This window comes from Merops nubicus, unplaced genomic scaffold (assembly GCF_000691845.1).
Source record: "Merops nubicus isolate BGI_N331 unplaced genomic scaffold, ASM69184v1 scaffold41340, whole genome shotgun sequence".
NCBI lineage: Eukaryota > Metazoa > Chordata > Aves > Coraciiformes > Meropidae > Merops > Merops nubicus.
Window position 1 is genome coordinate 1 of NW_008585595.1, and position 16,469 is coordinate 16,469.

Sequence of the window (16,469 nt, forward strand, 5' to 3'; positions counted from 1 at the left end):
AGCCAGTCCCTGCCCAGCCTGTATCATAATGTTTAAACTGATGCAAGACAGACCAGTAACTAAGTAATAGTCTACTGTATACACACCAGGAGGCAAACAGACTGCAGTAACACTGTGGCAGCATTCAGAACTGGCATTTATGTATTTATAATGGTACAGAAAGCACCACTCTGAATTTAAACTGCATGTATAGTTTTGCAGGTCTCTCACCAAGAGTGTCTATGTAGTACTTTAGCACAGGCGGCAAATGAGCACAGGAAGAACGACAAGCACTATAACCCTAGGAAGCAACTTTGGAAGAAAGCTTAAAATGCATCCATGAGAGAAGGAAAACTAGTTCCTTGCTGTGGAAAGTGTTTGATAATCCAGTGAACTATGAAGGAGCAAAGGCTGACTCGACAGGACACACACGACTGGCAATGGCAACCTATCTAAAGGGGAGAACAGAAGAGGCAAAGAAATTTTATGACAACCCAGAATGTTTAAGACATAATATGGAGACTAATCCTGTGCTTGTGAGAAGGGAAATGGGATCTAAAACAGTGATATATTTTGATTCTGAAATTCACAGACACTACCCTTATGTGTTTTGTTAAGGCTTTTTTTATTTGTTTGTTTGTTTGTTTTTTTAAATAGACTATAAATTTGCATAGTCTTGCTCATTACAGTATGCAAGCGTACCTCAGTGTGTGTCTATTTGGAATGCTTTGAAAAAGAGAAAAAAAGAGAAAAGCACCCTCAAAAATGCCATTTTCATTGCAGAAGGGAGGACAGCCACCTGGACAATCAAATCCCTGTTGCAATATTTGGCTAACAGGACCCACTGAGTCCCAGAAGCTGCTAATAAGGTAGCAGGAACGTGAATGCCAGACACCTTGAACATCAGATGTACTGCAAACCACCCAAAGCAAGCAGTGCCAATGAACTAAACCAAAATCCCTTTTTGGGGAATCTTCCAGCCTATAATGCTGCATTCTGGTCTGCTGGGCTCAGGGTTACGCTCTAGACTCTGCCCACTGCAGTGCACTTGTCAAGGCACAGACCATTTTGTCCAGCATAACCTCCTAAGGGGGGCATACTGGTTTGGAACTGACACTTGAGTTTCCCCTATAGCTTACACACCCCTCCTCTCAAGACCTCCTCAAGTGACCTAGGGTACTTGGCAAAAACAACAAGTAGCCAAGCCTCTGAAATAGCAGGGGATGGCACCTGGAAAAGGACCTTAGGGATCTAAACAGAGCCTTACTAGCAAGCCAGAAGTGCTACCCTGAACCTCAGAAACCTAACAGAAAAAGTTTTCAGCAAGCGTACATGTATCTGTAGAAGAAGTTCGGGTTTGTTGTTTTTTGTATTTGTTGGTCTGGGGTTTTTTTTGTGTGATTTTTCTTTTTTTTTTTCCCCCCGTGCATCTGCATTTCTCTAATTTGATTTCACCCCAGAATTCTTAAACAAAACCAAATGATTTCTTAAAAAATAATTTTAAATTATCAGTTATTTCACCTTCTCTGTAACTAGTTGTATGACCTGCCTCAACAGCTGCATGAAGTTTTGAGATTACATCAGCTAATATTCTGTACAGATAGGTTACATGAACACATGTTTGTTGCACAAATGCATCTAAGGACATTTTAAAATGCAGAAACAAACACAGCATACTATCCTCTCTAAAGTAATGAACAGGGGTACTTTTAAGGCAGAAATTCAGAAAGACTTAACTATTTTGTTGCACAAGCTAATGTTCTATACTTACTAATATGCAAGCAGACAAAAAGTGCAACAGGCATCATTTCCATACCTAATTAAATTTTTTGCCTCTCCATGTCCATATCCCAACCCTTTACTTCTAGTCTGAGAATGCACCCCATTCAAAAATTCAAACAATTTTGAAAAGTACATGCTATCATATCCTTTTATGAGTAAAGGAGAGAATACTACTAGAAAAATGAGCGCATTCTACTTTGGATCCATCCAGTCACACTTACCTCCCACATTAATGGTACTTTGAAGAACAGCCAAATTGACTTACTGAAGGCAGAGACATGCCCATCAGTCAGGCTGCCTTTCTCCCAAGAACCAGGAATCCCATTAACGTCTGCTTCTAAAGAAGGGCTGCGTGACAGCCCACTAATGAAACAATGAGGCATAAAGAATCCAGGCAAGTGTAAAGACAGAAGATGCAGGGAAATTAAAATCAGTCTGCCCTGGATTTACAGGTAGGTATTTATGCTCTCCAGTTTTTACGTACATGTATCAAAACTAGGGCAAACAAATACAGAAAGAAGTAACTGGACTCTCTTTAGCAACTGAAGAAAAATTATACTAAGATTTAGATTGGAAGGATACAAGGATTTTAAGTGTATTTGGGAGCAAGGTCTGGCTACTTTATGACAGTCTGTAAGGGAGGCAAAAATACCAGCAGGACAGTTCTGGAAAGATTCTTCTGCCTCCGTTTCCTTCTCACAGAAGCAAAAATTTAGGAGCACAGAAGAGGCTCGCAATATACATATGTCCTCTCTAATATGGCCCTGTCTATAGAAATGTGCTATTATACAAAATTTCAGAGCCTTCCATAGGCAGAGACAGGCAGGCTGCTTTAGCAAGTGATAAGCAGTATCAATTGCCTTTTACAATCAGCTTCTCATCATTGCTACCTGCCTGCAAGTGATCTCACTCTCCAGGGAGGAGATGTGGGATTCAAACTTTCTCAGAGGGAGGGACACTGACAGCCTGAGTGCTGTGCAAATGCAAATAAATGGCTGAGGCAAGGTATGGTCTGTACCTACTTATCAGCCAGAAAGAACAAGGGAAAAAAAAAAAAAGGTTAGTTTGTGGCTTTTAGGTGACCCTAGTGTTAAACAAATGTGGAGCTAATCCGTACTTCAGCATCTACTGGAATTTCTCAGCAGAAACTAACACACTCTAAGACTAGGGAAGCTACAGGGTTAAGGGAAGATTTTGTAAATACTACCAATATCTACCTTATGAACTTCAACACACAAACATGTGGAAACCCACACAACTTCAATTTGCTTAATTTAATGTCTACTCTGCATTTTATTCATATATACACTGCCAATATTCACATTTTTCTGTTGGCTCCATCAATAATGTGAGCCTACCCAGAACAACTCCATTTATTTGCAGAACAGTAACCTAAAGCCACCTGTTTGACAGCTCACCTACCAACCTTTTCAGCATGAAAATGCATACATGCAGCTATTCCCTTCTGCTGCATGCCCACTGACTCCTTGCTAAGGAGGGAACACATTAGTAACAATCCTACAGAATTGCTCTCCTAGAAGTGCTGGGAACAAAGACTATATGAAACAGAGACAGAATGCATCCTATCATGAGAATGGAGTAGAAGGAGATGGTGCTGAGCCAGTGCAACGTCAGCACTGTCACTGCTTGGCTAGGGGCTGCAGAAGAGCAGCCGTGGCACCTGGCAGGCTGGATGTGTTACTCCAGTTTTCAGACTCACTCTTGATGTGGTGCTCCTGTCTTCGTCAGCAGAGTCAGGACAAAAAACATGAAGATGACAAAAACTGCAAGGCCAACCCAAAATCCAATCACAATGGAATCTGGCGAAATAGAGAAAACAAGATGATCAGTACTTCACCTGCACTTGAAGTTTTCTTCCACATGCAGCATCACTGCAAATCTCAGAAGACTTTGCAGCTTATCCCTGGATGGCAAAGAGGAAGGATGAGTAGATATATCATTCCTGGTTTTTAAACAGAAAGCTGCCATTGAATTTCTCGTTTGTAGCCCAAATTTTACAATATCTGGACAAACCAGAAACAAGCTGAAAGAGACAACACTGAATTCTCTTAGTTGGTAAAATAAAAGCAGCTCCCTTTGTGATGCCTGGCCCACTTCCAAGCATTGCTTTGGAAAAAACTTCAGTGCTAGAACTCAGAAGAGACGATTATTTGATTTTTAGCAAAAACCTCTGCCCCTGTGGAACTGAACTTCTGCTCTTTTAAATGATTTCTGGCTCAGACCATTAGGTTTCTGGGTTTTGATAGGTTTCTTTGATACGTGCTGAAGAAGATCTAGCTTTCTTTCAGTAGTAAAAGAGAGTTTTGAAATAAACAAGACCACAGATAAAATTATTTGCTACCTCAACAAATATCAATAACCAACATATACAAGACATATTTGATTAATTTTTAATTTAGGTTTCCAACTTGTATACATAAAACTGCAATACAACATCAGAGAAGCCAAATGGATTTGGACAAAACCAGTGAAATCACCAGTTAATTAAAGAAAAACACCATGCAACACCCAAATATAGAAGCAATTGGGAAAGGCATGAATTTTTGCCTGTGTTCATAAAAGGTACCTACTGTATCCATTTATAGCAAATGAACCCACAGATAAATCACTAGTCCTTCTTAATTCTGTGTCCCCTTACGACTTCAAAGTTGGTCCACAGTTGCTCCTGGAGAATGCTCAAAGCTTCCAGGAACTTGATTAAGAGAGGTCCCAGCAGCCCGAACAATTTTCCAAGCAGCAATCAGTTGATAACCATGGCCCAGTTCTACAGAGCACTAACCCAAAACAGTGCCCTGGTCCACAACTCACAGTATACAGCTACTTTTTTGCCTGTCATTTCAGTTAGGTTCTTTCTGTTTGTGCAAATAGTCAAAACTTCCACAGCAAAAGTTAAAAAAGAAAAACCACACCACACACAGACACAAACATGCAAGAGGGAAGTCCTGGTCAGGACAGGTATCCCAATCCCATCCAACATCCTTGCTGGCTGTAAAGCTGCGTGATGATCTGACTGACACAGTGCAGCAGGCACAGCATGGAACTTTAGCCAGCCTGTTCAGTCTCCTGCAGAACTAACTAAAGACACCAGAACAACATAGAATCAGCTACTATGCCTGGTGCTTTGACCCCAATGGTTAATGTCCTGGTTCCGTGTAAAAAGGGGTTCAGGGCAGGACCCACATGGAACAGAACTATGTACTCGCCTCTCCCCCCCCAGAGAGAGAGAGAGACACTTTGGAAAAAAAAAAAAAATGAAGTATATTGTTTAACAAGGAACAGAAAAAGAAAAAGGGAGGTAAGAAAAATAATATATACAAAGATTTGGGGAAAAGTACAAAAAATAAAATATACAAAACACTCAGAAATGGTTCCAGGGTCCCACGGAGTGAAAGGACAACTTCCCTCTCCGAGCTCCAAGGCAGGAGTGAAACTAGAAACCACTCCCTGCCTCTTATCAGAGTGTGTGTGGGAAGGGGAGGGAATACAATGGTTCACCCCCACCCGGGGTCCTCCCAGTTGCTGGAAAGGTCACGCCCCCATTCCAAGCCTCAAACCACAACAGTTAATCACATTCCTACTGTGAAATATCTTCCATGCTAAAAGGCAGATCTGGAAATTGGAAATCAAACCATTTGCTTTTTCTCTGCAAAGTCAAAGTGCTTGCTGCAACTTGAGATTTTCTCCCTGTGAAAATACTTTCATCACAATCCAGGCACTCATTAATCCCTTCTGGTAAACTAAGGTTAGGTTTCAAGTCTCCCACTGCAGCAATGTTTATTCCATCTTTCCTCTCCCAAATCTCCCCCTCTCAGCACTCTTGGTGAAGTGGTGGTTTGAGTATCCGTCTCCATGAAGCAGGAGGAGGGTGGGAGTTTGTAATAATATTCCTTTTTGCTTAAAGCATACTGGTATGAGTTGAGTTCTGTAATTCCAGGCATTATGAGTTCTGAATAATTCTCTAAGTACAGCCTGTATTCAGTGATTCAAGATTCATCCTGTATTTGGTCTTACTAATACACAACGGCTCATGATCATCTACCATCCTATCTGGCTTTGTAGTATCTGAAAATTTCACCTAAAAAGAAATACTGCCATTTAAAAAAACTACCACTTAGCCATATACAGCTACTAGTAACTATTAGACGTGTTTCAGCGATATGCCACTGCATTGATAACTACAATGTAAAGCCTGATCAAATAAGATGTTCAAAAAATATGCACACAAATTATTGATCAAGCTGCAAAAACTTAACTCGCGTAACACTAAGGAAAAGAAACCTAAAGGAAAAATAATTTTTTTAAAATTCAAAGATTCTGATAAACAACTACTCCCCACAAAAAATCATACCTGCCAGCATTGTGTGCTGAATAACCAGCCTGTCCTGTGGTTTGCTGGTGTTCTCCCCCCTCAAGAGAATTTCTAAGTTTACTGAGCCTAAGGCTGCATCTTCCTTGCTTTACTGCAACTCCTGTAGCACTTCCAAACCTCTGTTGTATCAATACATTCTCTGGATTTGCTTAAAATTAAAGCAGGTGGTACAAGTTCTCTTCAGTATGTCATTTAAAACACAACATTAATTCAAAAACACAGTATGCAGGACTACATTTGTAACACTGTCCCAGTGTCTCCTGAGTTTCTCAAGCTGCAGTATCAGCCTTCCTGTCCTTCCTAACAGCCTGGCAGCAGTTCCAGCTCCCCTGACCATTCCTACTGATTTTACCTCTCTAAAGTTACTGAGGTTTCCTCTGTTCCAAAGGCACAAAAAAAAAAAAAAAACACAAAAAATTGTTCTTTCCTCTACCAGTCACACCTCTCCTGACTACCTTTGTCCACTTCCTAAAGCTTTAATTTACAAAATGTCTGGTGCCTGCTTTTCTGGATTTTGATTTTTTCTTGTTGCTTGTTTTTCCTCACACAATCACCTCCAGCCTAACCAAAAAAAAAAAAATAAAAAAAAGATAAGATCTAGACAATGGCTTTGGCTTTTAGATAAATGTTGGTCCAGCTGTATTAGTTTGTCCTTCCTAAATTTCTTCTCAATTCCTACCTATATTTTCAACTTTTCTGGTCCCTGTCCTCCACTTGTTACTTCCACTGTAAAACAGCTCCAGTATTAGCAGAACACAATGTAGTGCACACCTTAGAGGAAGAATCACAGAATCACTATATTTTGAAAAGACCTCCAAGATCATCAAGTTCAACTGTCAACCCAACACTACCACAACCACTAAATCATGTCCCCAAGTGCCACATCTACACGTTTTCTGAACACCTCCAGGGATGGTGACCCCACCACCTCCCTAGGCAGCCTGTTCCAATGTCTTACCACTCTGTCAGGAAAGAAGGTCTTCCTAATATCAGATATAAACCTCCCCTGGCGCAACTTAAGCCATTTTCCTCTTGGCCTATCACCTTGCTACTTTGAAGGAGAGACCAACACCCACCTCGCAACCTCCTTTCAGGTCTCCCCTCAGGCTCCTCTTCTCCAGACTAAACAATGCCAGTTGTCTCAGCTGCTCCTCATAAGACATGTTCCCCAGACCTTTGAACTGCTTCGTTGCCCTACTCTGGACCTGCTCCACCACCTCAGCATCTTTCTTATACTGTGGCACCCAAAACTGAACCCAGTACTCAAGCTGTGACCTCACCAGTGCCAAGTCCAGGGGCACAAACACCTCTCTACTCCTTAGGGGGATACTGTTTTTGATACAGGCCAGGATGCTGCTGGTCTTCTCGTCCACCTGAGCACACTGCTGGCTCCTGTTCAGCCGGCTGTCAACCAGCATCCCCAAGTCCTTTTCCACCAGGCAGTTTCCAGCCACTCCTCCCCAAGCCTGTAGCGTTGCCTGGGGTTGTTGTGACCAAGGTGCAGTACCTGGCACTTGGCCTTGTTAAACCTCATATAACTGACCTTGTCCTACCAATTCAGCCTGTCCAGATCCCTCTGCAGAGCCTCCCAACTCTCAAACAGACCAACACTCCTGCTCAATTTGGTGTCATCTGCAAACTTACTAAGGGTGCATTCACTCCCCTCATCCAGATCATCAATAAAAATATTAAACAAGACTGGTCCCAAAACTGAGCCCTGGGGAACACCGCTCGTGACTGGCCACCAACTGGATTTAACTCCGTTCACCACAACTCTCTGGGCTCGGCCATCCAGCCAGTTTTTAACCCAGCAAAGAGTCCACCTGTCTAGGCCATGAGCCGCCAGCTTCTCTAGCAGGATGCCATGGGAGATGGTGTCAAAGGCCTTACTGAGGTCCTGGCAGACAACACCCACAGCCTTCCCCTCATCCACTAGGGGGGTCACCCGGTCATAGGAGACCAGGCTGGTCAAGCAGGACCTGCCTTTTATGAACCCATGTTGGCTGGGCCTGATCCCTGGGCTGTAAGAAAGTCCCAATAATAAAAGTTTCTTCAGAAGGAGGAATCTATTCTAAATCTCTTAAAAGCCTTAGTTTCTTTTCTGTGAAGAAAAACAAAAGCAGTAAGTCTGCCCACCACTGCCTTTTTAGCATTAACAGGAAGAAGAACAAAGATACATGGATCATAATAAGTAATCAACAGAAGCAGTAGTTGCTGTATTTGCTGCTATAAACTTCTCCTAATAGCCTGATATTCCTCAGTATTGACAGATTTCTACCACAGCCAAGAAATCCATGGTCCTCTTATGCACAAGAAAAACAGTCAATAAAGACACAGAATAATAAACAATCGTAATAATCTAATAAATAGAGCAATACTCTAATTGCTGAGAATTCAAGAACATTTTAAGAGAGAGATTTTTGTACAATAATCAGTTACAAATAAAGAGCAGGAACATTCAGGTAGGGAAGCTTCAGCTGCAGTAAAGCATGTCTCTACTGAACTTACATTTATGAGCCTTCAGGCCTTCAAACGACACGGGTCCGTACTCATAGTACTCGTACTCCCAGGTGTAATCAGAGTTAGACGAGGCCTGCTGGGAGGTTCTGTTAGAAATCAGCCTCAGGGCAGACATCTTGCACCTCAATAAATATGCACCTGTGGATACACAACGTGTTAACAGAGACTACATACTTCTAGTGCATTGTGGATTTTATAGAGGACCCTTTATTGAGAGGGTCTCTTCCTCACCGCTGTTCCCAAGAGCAGCCACTCAGGGTTGCAAGAGCTGTCTCTCACCTGTTGCTTTAAAATCCAGTATTCCTGCCTCATCAGACAAGGCCATCAAATCCCCTCCCACTCCTTCCCCAGTCTTGGCTGGCCAACCACCAGTCAACACAGAGCTCCTCTTCAACAGAAAGCCTATGTTCATCTCCACAGGGACGTCTCTAAGTGCACAAAGTATCGAAACCAGGTTTCTTAGGTTGAGTAAAACTTTCGTAGTTCAAAAATAGTAAATATCAAATACCACCAGTCTCAGCATTTTAGGATGAATGCGGTCATGAAAATCCACGTGGAGAGCTGGCCAGACTACCAGACTCAAAGGGTTATACTATCCACACAAAGCCCAGCTGGCAGATGGTTATCAGTGATACCCTCCAGGACTGGGACTATAGGGTGAAACAGAGTGCACTTGCAGCAAGTTCACAGACCATGTGGAGGACAGTCAGGAGGCTGGAGGCAGACTGCTACTCCGAGGGACTGGCACAAACTGGACAATGGGAGTGACAGGAACCTTGTGTGGATCACCAATGCAAATGCAACGTCTTGCATCTGGGAGAAAACAACCCCATGCAGTAGAGGCTGGGCATTGACTGCTGGGGAGCAGCTCTACAAAGAAGGACCTGCAATGGAAAACAAGCTGAGCACCAGTCAGCAATATGCCTTGTGGCAAAGATGGGCAAGTGTATAATGGGCTGAAATAACAAGAATCCAGCCAGTAGATCAGGAGAAGTGTATATTCTTCTCAACTCACCACTGGTAAGACTGTGTCTGGAGCACTGTATCCAGTTTTGATATGCCAAATAATAGAAAGACAAGAACACGTTGGGGCGAGTCCAGTGGAAGGCCACCAAGACGGTCAGGGAGCTGAAGCACAGCTCCCTGTGAGAGGTTTGTTTTGTTCAGCCTGGAGAAGAGAAGGCTCTGGGGTGACCTTACAGTTACTGTAAGGTTACAGTAGTGCTGTCTACAGTTACAGAGGGTGCAGAGATGACAGAGGCAGCCTCTTCTCAGAGGTGCAGAGTAAGAGGACAGAAGGCAACAGACACAAATTGGGCAACAGAAAATTTAAATTAGATACAAGGAAAAATTCACCTGGCCTAGCTGAACATGCTTTGAGCAGGAGTTTGGACTAGATAATCACCAGAGGTCCCTTCCAACCTAAATTTCTCTGTGGTAATAAAGAGCTTCAATGAGCCACTACAGAAGGAAAGTAAACCAGGATTGATTTTCCCCATAGATCAACAAAAACTGCAAAAATTGTCTTGACAGATATTCTTGTCATTCCAACAACAGCACACTAGGGATTTGCATTTTGCAGAGTAATTTTTTCAGAATATTAGACAGTTTTATGCACAACAAAAGAGAGCACATGTCTGCATAAAACACCTGCTGCAGCAGCTGGAGTCAGGACATCTAGCTTGAAACATCTAATGAAACACTTTTTGCAAAAGCAAATTGAGCTTTGGGTAATTTTGCATTCAATTAAAACCCAGCAGAGACAAGACTTCATGCAGTTTATTAAAATATGGCAATCAGTTGTTCTGTGGACAACGAAACGTCTCAGAGCACAAAGTCAAATCCAGATAATTTTTTTTTTAAAAGAACAGCTCTTCATAGCTATGACACAGCTGAAACTTCAGTCCTTCCTAAGGATAATTAGATAGACTAAGGCTGTGCAAATGAAGCACATCAGTCAAGTGGCAGGAGGGCCACACAAAGAACAAGAATCAGGCACAAAATGAGGAACACAAATTCATCCAGGGAATATGAACAGCATTTCAAATTTGTAATAAGAGTTCTCTCTGCAACTATTTTACTGTAAGTACATGCTGGCAGGAATGCCTCAAACATTATTTAAAAAAATAGTGAAGTATGGGTGAAAAAGTAAACCTGTTCCATACCCAGTCACAATGCTCAGAACCTTAAACACATTCCAAAACCTGCCTGGCAAGTGGTAAGTCCTTTAAAACAAGAAATGGTTGTATTTTCCAACACAAACTAGCTTAGTTTTCACAATGAGCAACATACCAATAGGAAAAGGGGGAGATGGGGAGGAGAAGTGACCAACTCATTCGTGGGTCGGGATAAAGAGCTTTCCATTATCCTCATCCTCCTTTAGCCACTCTGAACACTCCCAGAGAGAATAAATAGCTTCAAGCACAGAGGAGGAAGAAAAAAAAGATGGCTGTAATGGACAACCCAGTTCATGGCTGAGGATGTTTCTCATGCTCTACTTCCAACCCTTTAAGAACAGGGCAGAAAGAATTAAGTCTATCTTTAAATGCCTGTATTGACAGTAAAGTTCCTCCTCCTTTGCTTTCCCAGTGACTAGAAAACCTTCTTCCTGGAATCAAAGAATGTCTAATTAAAACTTCAGGCAGAGTTTTTCTTGGTTTTAATTAACTAAAGTAACTGCTGCCTCTGGGAGAAACAGAGGGCACAGAGAAAAACCTAAGATTCCTGTCCTAGTTTGCTCCCATCTCAGCTCTGTCAGCCGTCTTACAAGATTTTGTGATTCATTTTGTGACTGGGCCCTCAGAGACTACATGATACTGGACAAGGTTCCCACCACCTTTTTTCTCCTTCTCAGTGTTTCATTGATGACACATCTCTTGACAAATTTTATTAGCACGTTCCTGCTTAAGGGTTGCTTTTCTCTTTTATAATCTTCCAGGAGTCTTTCATTTAAGCATTTGTCATACAGCCATCACTAGTGCTCACTGTCACCTCCTTACTTTGACTGTTAGAGAAAGCACTGAACAGGAACCTACAGGCAGAAAACTTCTAAACAGGATGGTCTATGAACATCCAGAAAATGTTTCTTCTTCCACCTTAAGTGCAGTCAGATGGGATTAACAAGGCCATATGCAGATTTCACTGCCAATCTAGTCACTAGTGTCCATTTACAATTTATGGAGAGAATGGCAACTTCTAGGACACAAAGAAACTGTCCCAGTTTCATCTTAGGTAAGGACTGGAAGTTCCAATATTTCACCACTCACTAAAAGCATTTCTAGACTTAATTCCACTGTAGACAAGCCACTAGGAGAGGAAGAGGTGCTAGCTGAAACCTGAGTCACCAGCAGCCAGACTAACCTGTGTCTCAGGCTTTATAGGACATATCAAGTATGTCTCCAAATCACCCAGTACAGCTAAGCATGAGCATTGTCCTGAACTAGCTTACAGATCATCTGTCTGTCCATATGCCTCCAAAACCTCAGCCTGAAGCACATTAAAACAAAGCTTTTATTCTGCTTAAGATCAGCCTAGCACGGTGAAACAAGGACCAGCACAGTGGAAGTAGTGAACATTAAGACCTTGCAGCTCCTGAGGAAGAACAAAGCAGGGTGAGCTGGCATGGCATTTGCCAGGCTGCAGCAGGTCATGGACACGCTGCAGGTGACAGGTAAGGGCTCCAGGGAAGGAATTCCCCCAAGAGATGCTCTCAAGCACTCTTTCTGCCAGGAATGAAGAGCAGTGATTCATCCCACAACACTGAACCACGACAGGGAGCTCCTTTTTAACTCCTATGCACCCCAGAAAACCCCTCAGCACTGTCAGTTAAGACAAACATGAAAGCCCCTCTGTTGACTTTGATGTGTATGGATGCAGGCAGCCTTTCCTCACTTCAGTGCATTTCTTTCAGGAGCAAGTAAGTGAACAACAAGAAGCTTTGCTTTCATCGCTCAAGGAGAGCTGTGTTCCATGTTGCCAACCAGGAGGTTCAGGCAGGTCAGTCTGTGTGAAAGTTTGGTAAGGTCATAGCTTGCCTGTCAGTGGTACCTCAGCAAACCAGTTTGACTGTTGGACTGCAATGGCACAAAATCCACCTAACTGAACTTCAGCAGCAGGGTATCAGAAGCTGCTGCAGTTGCACTATTTGCTCCAGCCTGGACACCACTGACACATTGCACAGAGCTCACAGTGACTTACCTTTCAAAATGAGTCACTATAAAGGCAAAACTGGACACGCACGGTATCTGAAGCACAGCTTCATGGCTTACACCATCACTGGGGCCACAAAGGCAAATCTGGGTTTGCATACATCTGAAAATGGCCTTGTATGTGACCAGCCACAACAGCCTCTGAACATGACCTGCCTGCACAAGAACAAATCCACATGGACCAGTCAACATACTGTTCACTTATAGAGCAAGAAAAGCTACCAAGATGGTAGACACAAGCAATTTAGTAACTTTTCAACCAAATCTTATATTTATTTTTCCACATACTTCCATTCTGCTTACTGCCATAGAGTCTAAGTGCTTTATACTCCCCATAGAATAAAGGACCAAACTGTTAGCCCCTTCCATTCTGTGAAGATCCCAAAAGCCAACCAAGAAAAAAAGTAGCAACATTTCAAACACTGAAAAGTCCTAGCCTGAGAAAGCTTCTCACTACACCCTTCATCAGCTAGGCAGGCCAGTTAACCCAAAAGTTGTTAGCTATGAGAAGTTAACAGCTCCAGGTATTCCCATATGTCCCAAGTCCCCACACCAGCAACAATATTCTGTGGGGGCAACTAGCCACCCCCACATTCTTTTTTTCACTCTATGCCAAGGACTAAGAGGTAGCATCAGAGGGAAAGAAGTCAATGAAAAAAACAAGCACAAACTTATTTACTCTGCACTGCATCAACTGAAAGGCAGTACAGACTCCCATCTTTCTACAATCCTACCACGGGGCTATTGCTTTGAACAAGCTGTGCCACTCCCGAGCACCCATGAGAAAGAAGTCTGCAGGAAATACTTAGCCAAACAGTCCTTCCCTCTTGCTAATTCTCAAGATCCTAGATGAGCAGGATTTTAGATCAAACTTGTGGTTTTTTTCAGGGGAATACCCAATGTTCCCACCTGCAATAAAAGAGAGGAAAGCAAGCTGTATAAAACAAGTCAAATTTAGCAAGAAAAGTAGAGATACCTGGAAACTGACTGTACAATTAACAAAAAATCAATCATATACAGCAACTTTGAGTGCATGATAGCTGAGACTTTTCTTGGAGAGGAAAGAAACTATCAGTGTTAACAGTGTTTATGTTTGTGATCGATGCTCAAACACCATCATCCACACGAGCTGTTGCACTAAAATAACAAGAATGATGTTGGATTCATTACAAAAAGACTTTCTAACAATGGTAAGGAAAAATGCTGGTTTACTCACTGCTTATCCTGGGAACCAAGGATAAGGAAGGACAAAGTTACAGACATCTATGCCTCACACTACTGCACAACACATCACATATATTTTTTTACCCTTATAACTGTGCAATGTAAACTAGACTCCAACAATAAACTACTTAAAACACACACAAATTAACACACATTAAAGACATAAATTCTCATGAAATCGTCTTATTTTCCATATACTAATGATTACTATTTTGCACTGTGTGCTGTAGTGTAAAAGGAGGTCTCCATACCATCACATACCATTTGCATGCTAATTGTAGAGCTACTGTTTGTATTTAGTTTAAAAGTGACATTATGACTTTAAATTAAAATCTAACAAAGAAAAGATCAAAACAGTTTATCAAGTATCTTCCTAAAGATAATAATGATACATACAAACAGTAATATCGACTCAGTAGTTCAACTCAGTAGAGGCCACCTGAAAGTTAGGCAGAAACTAATATGAAATCATGCCATACTACAAGTTGACAGACAACTATATGCACCTGAAAATAGATGGAGCAAATACTATAGGAACTCCTCTGTAAGCTTTGTCCACAAAGACAGATGAGCTATACCCAAGGTGGCATCACAGAAACTACATATTCCTTTTCTCTTAAAAAGTTACAGCTCTGCACTGACAGTAAAGGAACATGGAATAGTACAGAGCTGCTGGGACTTGCTCCCAAAACACACCAAAGCAAACAGCTTAACTCCAGTACCAAAAGAATTCAAAATTACAGCCAGAGTATACAGTCTTAAGAGACAGTATTCTCTACAAATAATAATGATATGTGAGCCATAATTCCATTTATTTCCTGCAGCTAGGGTAGAATTACAATCAATCCATCACCTGGCTTCAGCATATGAAGCTGAGCTTCAATTGTGCTCAGAAAACATTTAATTTTGACATTCAGGATGGCAAAACCTCATCTATTACAAGAATTCACCCTTCAATCCAAACAATACATCTCTACACAAATCCAGCCCAAACGGCTTGTCAGTTGTTATAGTCACAGTAGAAAAGAAGAGTATACCTTTCTTTTAAATAAAGAAAAGTCTATTTTTCTCAAGAAAAAAAATGACAGGTTTAAATTTCTGAGCATTTTTTAAAGAGGGAAGATTGTCCTTTCAACAGCTTTTTCCCAGACATGCCCCATTTGACCCTCCACTGAACCTAGTTCTGGACATAGCTCATGGACGTGGCTGTGGATGCAGCGTGGCTGTGGATGCAGCGTGGCTGTGGTCAGAAGAGAGCTCTGGGTATTGCTGAACCCATTTTCCTCTCCCCAGCAAAAGTCAACCTCCTCCTAGATGTGCAGGTATAGCAAACTCAAAACCCAAGTTCACTCATGACCAACCAGATTAGAAGCAGCTCCACCAGTAAGCGCTAAGGTGCTGAGATCTTCACAGTTCCATAACATGACAAGTGTTCAATGCTATCCAAAAATATATTTAATACTTTCCAAAAGACAGGCTGTCTTTCCCTTAGAAAGTCTGCACTGGCCTGCCCCAAATGCCTCTACTTTTGGGCTGCACTATTTTTCTGATGTTTCCTGGCTTGGCAAGGTAGTCTTTTTAAATCAGTATTTTATTAAATGTCTCTTTATATTAGCTTTGTTCCCACAGCAAGCTCAGTGCTGAGACTTTGGACTCCTTGCTAACCATGAAGTCTCTCAATTGATGCCTTATTCTGAATAGAGAGAAAGGAAAGCTTCCCCCTGCTCAGCCCACTGCAGGTCGACTGGAATGGCTCCATCAGAAGATGAGTTAGCTGTAACAGCTGTTTGTAAAATACTTTCTATTTGTCTTATCACTTAATAACCTAAAAAAAAAAAAAGGCAGCCTCCATAGTAGAGACATTACAAACATTATTTTTCTTTTTTAAAAATAATTAAAATATTACATCAAATTTGAAAGCAAAATTAAAAAAACGCTTCCATTAAATTTGGAAGCAAAATCTCACTGTGGAGAGAAGTGCCCCTATGCACAGGGTTACTACACCAGATTTACTCAAATTGGCTAGTCTGCAAGTCATGAAGAAACACTGGTAGTGCTCAGTGTAGCCAAAAGAACAACTGAATGTATGAACAGAAGCACCCAGGAGTATTTCAACTAACCACACCTAAGGTGGCCATTTCTAACAGGGGCAAGGCCAAAAGAAGGAACAACTCTTGTTTGACTGCTTCTGGGAAACTCAGCACTGATTAACAGCCGAAATTACCCGGGCTCTCACCTTGTCAGTTACCTGGGCATGAAGACACCCTGTGCTACCCCTACCCACCCTGCAGGGCACCCCACCCCAAGGTGCCAGACCCTGGGTTCACACACAGGGCAGCTGCTTGTAGGGCTGCACAGCACATAAA

At 42.0% G+C, this 16,469-nt stretch overlaps 1 protein-coding gene across 1 annotated transcript; it reads right to left on the minus strand.

The window, feature by feature from the left end:
* Window positions 1-3,477: 3,477 nt before the first annotated feature.
* On the minus strand, window positions 3,478-8,786 carry LOC103780260 (melanocortin-2 receptor accessory protein 2). The gene is made up of 2 exons (XM_008947925.1): window positions 8,660-8,786; window positions 3,478-3,581 (listed from the first exon to the last, which is right to left on the minus strand). Exons 1-2 carry the CDS (start codon window positions 8,784-8,786, stop codon window positions 3,478-3,480), a joined length of 231 nt encoding a protein of 76 aa, XP_008946173.1.
* Between the last annotated feature and the right edge of the window lie 7,683 nt (window positions 8,787-16,469).